The 7,941-nt window shown below is 47.4% G+C and overlaps 1 protein-coding gene across 1 annotated transcript; it reads left to right on the top strand.

Annotated features, from left to right (window-relative positions):
- The first annotated feature begins 299 nt into the window (after window positions 1–299).
- On the top strand, window positions 300–7,157 carry BHLHA15 (basic helix-loop-helix family member a15). The gene is made up of 2 exons (XM_080981303.1): window positions 300–720; window positions 5,501–7,157. The coding sequence occupies exon 2, from the start codon at window positions 5,585–5,587 to the stop codon at window positions 6,107–6,109; it is 525 nt and encodes a 174-aa protein (XP_080837429.1). The 5' UTR covers window positions 300–720; window positions 5,501–5,584; the 3' UTR covers window positions 6,110–7,157.
- Window positions 7,158–7,941: the final 784 nt, after the last annotated feature.

Consider the following 7,941-nt stretch of genomic DNA (forward strand, 5'->3'; position numbering starts at 1 on the left):
TGAGCTCCCGTTTCTCGGTCCCTGCTCCTGCCAACTTAGCAGTTCGAAAGTACGTCAGAGTGCAAGTAGATAAATAGGTACCGCTTCGGCGGGAAGGTAAACGGCGTTTCCGTGTGCTGCTCTGGTTCGCCAGAAGCGGCTTAGTCATGCTGGCCACATGACCCGGAAGCTGTACACCAGCTCCCTCGGCCAATAAAGCGAGATGAGCGCTGCAACCCCAGAATCGGCCTTGACTGGACCTAATGGTCAGGGGTCCCTTTACCTTTACTATGGTGTGTGTCAGGCCGACCTACCCCCGATTGCTTCACTTGGCTGGCTGAGAAACAACAACGCATTTCATGGCTGTGAGGCCACCAGCCTCCCCTTTCCGCTGCCCACTCTCTCTTGTGCAGCAAATAGAGGGGGGTTGCCCATGTTGCTTCTGCGATCCCTGCCCACACTGCATAATCCTTGCTTAGCTTCAGCCACATGGCGAAACACTCTTATAATTTCACAACTGCCACACACACCTCTTGGCTTATTTGCAAAAGACATGACCGAGCCAAACTCCTCCTCTCTCACCTGCTTGTTCATTAAAGTGACGTGTCCTAGCCCCGGTAAGCAGTCTGCAGGAGGCTGAGGAATTCAAAGCACTTGCTCTCCTGCATGTGAGCACCTTGCTCACTGACCACACCAGCTTGGAGTTAAGGATGCTGCTGCCGTCATCTGCCCCATTGCTGGGTAGGTATCCGCCCCATATTTTATATTTTATTCAGAACCACTCACAATCGAAAATCCTGGTGGAAAGACTGGAATCTGAACAGGAGAGCAATCAAGGGGGGTTGATCACACACATGCTCTTAAAACTATCAGTGCAAAACATGGCATTTTAAAAAATCCATTCTTCTTTTAGAATGGGTCTCGTTCTGGATCAGGAACATCTTTTACTGGTCCTAACTTTGACAGGGCTCAGTGTGTGGTGTAGCTAATTAAGAGTTTGGGACCAAAATCGCCTAGAAGCCTGACCTGTCTCTCAGGCTAGCCTACCTCACAAGGTTGTTGTGATGACATGAAGATATGGAGGGGAGATCTATGCATGTGGCCCTTTGGCTCCTTGGGGAGGGGGAAGTGGACTGTGAACAGAATAGTGAGAAAGAGGAAGCTCTTGAGTATGTAGCTTTTTGCTGGAGATCTTTGGGGATGCAGATGCGACAGCGTAAGGCCCCATCTACAGTGGTACCTCAAGTTACAGACGCTTCAGGTTACAGACTCCGCTAATCCAGCAATAGTACCTCAGGTTAAGAACTTTGCTTCAGGATAAGAACAGAAATCGTGCAGCAGCGCCGCCGCAGCAGCGGGAGGCCCCATTAGCTAAAGTGGTGCTTCAGGTTAAGAACAGTTTCAGGTTAAGAACGGACCTCCAGAATAAAAAGTTCTTAACCCAAGGTACCACTGTACATGATTCATTTAAAGCAGCACCATACCACTTTAAATAATCATGGCTTCCTGCAAAGAATCCTGGGAACTGTAGTTTAAAGGTGCCGAGTGTTGTTCAGAGAGCCCTAGTAACCTCGCAGAGCTGTATTTCCCAGAGTTCCCTGGGAAGAGGCAATGATTCTTAAGCCACTCTGAGAACTGTATTTCCGCGAGGCGAATGGGGGTTTCCTAACAACCCTTAACAACTCAATTTCCCCCAGGATTATTTGGGGGACCCTTGTAAAGTGGTCTGATGCTGCTTGGCATGTACAATGCATATGGGGACCTAAGTCATGAAAAGAGAGTACTGCTAGCACGGAGAAGGGCTCAGTGCTAGGACACCTGCTCTGCATGTAGAAGGCCAATAGTTTAATTCCCCAGCATCTCCAAGTATGTTGAAGAATGTCCCCAGTCTGAAACTTTGGAGACTCACTGCTAGTCAGTGTAGACAGTACTGAGTTCAATGGAGCCTTTGTTCTCATGTGGCGTAAGGCAGCTTCCTAAAGAGGGGAGAGAGGGCAGGAGACATGCCCAGCGGACTCCCTGCGCCTTGTTCTGCCGTACCATGTGCGCTTAGCAGGGAACTGCAGCCCAGTGCAATTGCCTGTTGAATGTACTTAATAAATGCTTGAGTATTTGCTGTGCTCACGTGTTATATATTATCGAGGTACCACCCCAGAATGGCTCAGTCAGTACAGCATGAGACTCTTCATCTCAGGGTTCTGGGTTCAAGTCCCACGTTCCTGCATTGCAGCGGGTTGGGCTAGATGACCCTTGTTGTCCCTTCCAACCCGACAGTTCTATGATTTTATGGTGCTGTTTGGAGATAAAGAATAAAGTTTGGAGGAGAGGGGCAGCGGACCCTAAGTTAAAGGCAACATTGGAACAGTATGGGCAGCTCTCCTATCCTTGGATAGCTGGGGTTGGATGCTTCCTGCAGCCGTCTGCTCACCTTTGAGGACTTAGGAAGTGGACAGCATATGAACTTGCCTGCTTTGTTTTTGTTGCTGCTAGTATTTAATCAAACTCTGCTGGGTCAAATGGTTTAATTGCTCTGCTCTGTATAGAAAAACATTGCTTAGTCCCCCCCCCCCTTAATGGTATTTTGCCTCTCAAAGAGATTGAGCATGGTCTGAGTTGACCTCCTTGCCCAAAAACCTCACCTTGAATACACAACTGTTTGGTTAATAGGAATCTGCCTTAATACCAAGTCAGAGCCATCCAACTCACTGTTGTCTACTCTGACTGGCAGTGGTTTTCTAGGTGTTCAGACAGGGAGTCTCTCGCAGCCTTACCTGGAGATGACCGGGTTTGAACCTGGGACCTTCCGCATGTGGGGCAGATGTTCTACAGCTTAGCTACAGCCCTCCTCTCAAATATAGCTGCTTGGTGTTGGCTGTTGTTCAGTGGTGAAGACCATTCTCTCCAACATGGATTCATATGTAGCAAATGTTTCCAGAGACCAGGCTTGGGTCATAATAACTTGATGGCTCCATTGCTTCTAGAAATTATGAGCTCAACCATCTAGCTCTACCAATCCACCACTTTTATGGATGCCGTTAGTATCAAAGAAATAGAATTGGATCTAGACACAGAAACCCACATCCCTCCAGAAGTTGTTGGACATTGTCCCATCGTTCCTGGCTGTTGGCCATGCTTGCTGAGGCTGGTGGAGCTCCAACCACATCTACAGGGCCACGGGTTCCCCATCCCTGATCTAGAAAGTCAGTAATCTTTTTCTGTCTCCAGATTACTCAAGAAAGTCTGCAAAACGTTGAATTTGAGCTTTTCAGCTTCCAGTAGTCAGTCAGAGGCAGTCATGCTTCTGAATACCAGCTGCTGGAAACCGCAAGAAGGGCGAGTGATCTGGTGCTCACATCCAGCTTGCAGGCATCTGGTTGGCCACTGGGAGGGCAGGATGCTGGACTAGATGGGCCATTGGCCTGATCCAGTAGACTCTTCCCCTGTCCAGGTGTTGAATTAGAATTCTGAAATGCTGATCTGCTACTTGCATTTTTCTGCTATTGCAATTTACACCCAGGCAGAGGGAGATTCTGGTGCTAATCCTTCTTCACAATGGAAATCGGCCATTATCAGATTTTCCCATCTCAGCTGGGGGTTCTTTATGGCAGGGATGGGAGGGAACTGGTTGCCCCCCCCCCCCGGGTGTTCTTGCACTCCAACTCCCATCAGCCCCCACAAGCATGGCTAACAGTCGGGGATGAAGGGAGTTGCAGTCCAGAGATGCCTAGAGCATCCACAGGCTTCTCCATCCCTGGGTGAGAGTGGCGAGAGATTTGGAGGTGCAAATGTGGTCCAGCTCTCTGCTTGACCTTGAAGCTCACTGGGTGGTTTTTGGGCAATTGGGTATTTTGCAGCCTCATTTACTCTGCAGAGTTGTGAGTGGGATAAATAGGATGAGCCTAAGTGTGTTGCCTGAGCTCCCTTTGAGGAATGGCGGGTGCAGATGAGAAAGATAAACATTGGCTCTGCATCTATTGTCTGTCTGGAGGTGGGATAGACGGTTCAGGGTCTGCTATTTTATTAGTATGAAACAGCTTTCTTCACCTGGGCTTTCCCAGCTCTTCGTTGTCCTGGCTTTCAAGGGCTGGGAGACACAGTTACAAGAGCATTGAAGGTACTGCTCCCAAGCAGGCAAGAGAGCTAGAAGGGGGAGGTTGCCATTTTTAATACTCCATGCAAGAAATCCCTTCCAAATCAAAATACAAAGTATACTGGGGGGACATTCTATCCCAGCTCCCTCTCCCTGCTTTTATTAGTTTTCTAGCTTTGCGTTTAATATTTGCATCCTGCTTTTCCAACAACCAAGTTTAGCTCAAAGTGGGTCACAGCAGCAGCAAAACATTACAAAATATATATCACTTCCACATTTAACAATAACGAGGATGTGAGTCTTTTCATGTCCTTCTCCCAGGCCAGTGGAATGCTGTGCCAAGAGAGGTTCAGCAGGCGCCTTCTGTTTTAAGCACTTGCTGAAAACTTCTCAGTTCCTTCAGGCCTGTTTAGGCAATTAAGAATACACCTTCCCGCAATAGTGTGCTGATTTCTGATTTAAACTGCACAGTTTTATGTGTTATTATTGTAAATTGGCTTTTATATTTTTTTTACGCATACCGGTTTATATAAACAAATAATACAAAAGGAATGTGCAAACACACAAACACACACATGTGACTCCCCACTTATCTGGGGGTTACGTTCCAGGCCCCTACATATAACTGAAATGCATATAAGTGGGGAGCACCCTGTAGACACCCTCACACAGGAGTGGCAGCATGGCCCAGTGATTGTGGGTGCCTGGGGCTGTGGGTGCCATGCAGTCTGCATGGCCCTGGCACGAAAATTTGTGGGTGCCCGGCACCTTTATGGGGAATTTTGTGGGTGCTTGGGCGCCCAGGGCCTCAGGGAGTTGGCACCTATGCCCTCATGGCTCACAAGGAGACTCCAGAGCCTGAAGAGAACATCTTCATGCTCCAGGGAGGGTCTCCTTGCAAGCTGGAGGCTCAACAGGCCTTTGTTGAGGCTTCTCAGCTGATGCGCAGGAAAGCGGCAGCTGCTGTGCTACCCCACGTGTCAGCTGTTAGGCAGGGAGGCTGAGCAGCCTCAGCTAAGTCCTGCTGTGCCTCCAGCTTGTGAGGAGACCCTCCCTGGAGCCCAAAGAGGTCATCCTCCTCAGGCTCTGGGGAGGGTCTGTCCATGAGCTACAGACTTTCCAGCTCTTTCGTGCCATTTCCAGGTTCCCTGCGCCATGCATGTGTGCAGTCAGGCACAAGTAGAGAGTTGCCTGCATATAACAACAAAACAGGTATGCAATAAATGCAGCCTACCCACCCACGTTTTTACATTCCAAAAGTCAGATCCACCCTTGCAGCCTGAAGTGACAATCCTTTCCACCAAACTCAGGACTCCACTGCCTCTATATGCTGAATTTATAAACCAGACAGACCCCTGTTGCGTGACATCTGATGAGAATGCATTTTCCGGCTCTGTCGGCAACTAATTTAGTGTCTTCTTTGTCAAACAGCCCTTTGGTTGGTGCCAGGAACATCTTCCACAAGGAAATAAACGCAAAAGATCTGGGAGCCGGTTTCCTGGCGTCGCGCCGACGATGAAGGCCAAAAGCAAAGGTGCGAAACGTCGGCACGCAATCCCCGAAGACGCCTTGCGTCAAGAGCCAGCCCCTGGCGGGGAGGAACTCGGGAAATGCTTGCGGCGCAAAGAGAAGAGGAACAATGAGGGCCAGAAGAGCCCTTCCAGGCCCGCGAAACTGCCTTGGGGAGGGAGCAAAGACAGGCGCTTGCGGAGGCTGGAGAGCAACGAGCGGGAGAGGCAGCGCATGCACAAGCTCAACGCTGCCTTCCAGGCCTTGCGGGAGGTCATCCCCCATGTGAGGGCGGAGAACAAGCTCTCCAAAATCGAGACCCTCACCTTGGCCAAGAACTATATTAAGTCTCTCACCTCGACCATTCTCCGGATGTCCAACGGGCACATCCCTGCTGCCGAGGCCCCCGGTGCGGGGAGCAGGTCCAAACTGTACGAACACTACCAGCAGCACTGCGGGGAAGACGACGATCCCGCGGGGCAGCTGCAGAAGTATTCCACCCAGATCCACAGCTTCAGGCAAGGCAGCTAGAGGGTAGACAAGGGTCTTCGCTGGTTGTGTTTCCTGTTCCCCGGGTAAGCCCCAAAAGGGTCAACCAACAGCGTGGCGAAAGGATTTAGGGAAGGCTGTGTTTGAGCCCCTTTGTTTGTTTGAAAAGACCTGTGAATTCACACCGAACAATTCTGAGGCTGGATTCTGCAATGGACAAGTGGGTTCTGCGACCAAACACATTGCAAGACAAAAGCTCTCCTGTTCTCCTCCAGAAGGCAATGGCACTCGCCGCCACCTTCATTCATAGATTTTCTTTGTTTTCTTTTCTAACTAAAATTCTGCAGCTTTTGAACATACTCAGCCCTCATTGGAGTATAATTTTTGGGGTGATGGGAGGTGGTCCCATTCAGGGGTTTGGGGCTGGATTTTTTTAATTTTTTATTTGCATTTCAGCAAACCTTCTGAGCATGCCGACACACGAACATTTGGTGGCATCGTTTTTACCTCTGTGGTTCTGTTTTGGCAGTATTTTCACCTGCAGCCACTAACTGAGTTTGCCCTTAGAGGGAGTGTTTTCTAAATGCCTTAGGCACATCCAGAACTTTGAGCCTATCCATCTGTCCTGGAAACAATAGCAAAGACCCAAATCCGGTGTAAATACAAGAGAAGCGGCTGTATCAGGTTAGGAACTGTTTGTGCAGTGGACATTTGAGGTTGCAGTTCACAGTAGCATAGAATTGTAGGGTTTGAAGGGACTCCAGCGTTCATCTAGTCCAACCCTCTACAGTGCGAGAATCACAGCTTAAGAAATCCCAGACAGATGGCTGTATAAAAACTTCCAGTGAAGGCAAAGCTACCACCTTCCAGTTGTTTTATCGTGCTAGGAATAAGTGCACGGAAGCTGCATTAGACTGCGTATTTTTAAAATCTATATTTCCCTGTGTTGTATACACCTGTTCCTTTGGCCCATCTCTCTCTCCCTAAGCCAGCTTTTAGCTCATAGTCGTATTTGCTTAGTTTTCAACCGTTTTGGGGACATCTTCCTTTTTCTTAAAAATAAAGAGACTTTTTTTTAAAAAAAAAAAGAAAGATATTTATTAAAATTTCAGAAAAAAAGAATTACATAAAAACAAGAAAAGCAAAAACAAAAGACAGAAGTAAAAATACAAGAAAAACACAAAATACAAAATACAGAATAAAAGAATAAAAAACACTTTAAAAAATAGATCAATCTTTCCATGCCTTACATTCATATCCTTGTTTCCCTGACCTCCTCATACCTCCCTTTTTTGTATTCCAATTCAATTAGTTAATTCAGCAATTTCTTTCCCTCTTTATTTTCTCTTAATTCTTTAACTTAATATACTATAACTTTAAATTTTCACCTGTTATCAATCTATTTTTACATACACCTTTATAGCATTACTGCTTAAACCACCTAACTTCATTCTAACATCATTCTAACATTCATTAACTTTGCAATATTTCTGTAGATAGTCTTTAAATTTCTTCCAATCTTCTTCCACCAACTCTTCTCCCTGGTCTCGGATTCTGCCAGTCAAAAATAAAGAGACTTGTTCCTATGGTGAACTTTTTAAAAACTGAAATGAAATCCCTTTTGTCCTGCCAAAAAAGAAAAGAAAAAGAAGTCCAGGATGAATGCAAGAGGCCCAGCCCAGAGAGGAGCTAAGGGCCCAGATCCAACCCCAGTTTAAAAAGATGTCGAGTGAGAATGATGTTGGGATGCCTGAGACTGCAGAGAGCTGCTTCCTGTCAGTGTGGACAAAACAGGTCAGACAGAACACTGTTCACTTATAAGTTTCACTTACAGGATCTTCCATCCATAGAAACATGGAGTTGGAAGGACCTTT

The sequence above is a fragment of the Podarcis pityusensis genome (assembly GCF_964106645.2).
Source record: "Podarcis pityusensis genome assembly, chromosome: 14".
Classification (NCBI taxonomy): domain Eukaryota; kingdom Metazoa; phylum Chordata; class Lepidosauria; order Squamata; family Lacertidae; genus Podarcis; species Podarcis pityusensis.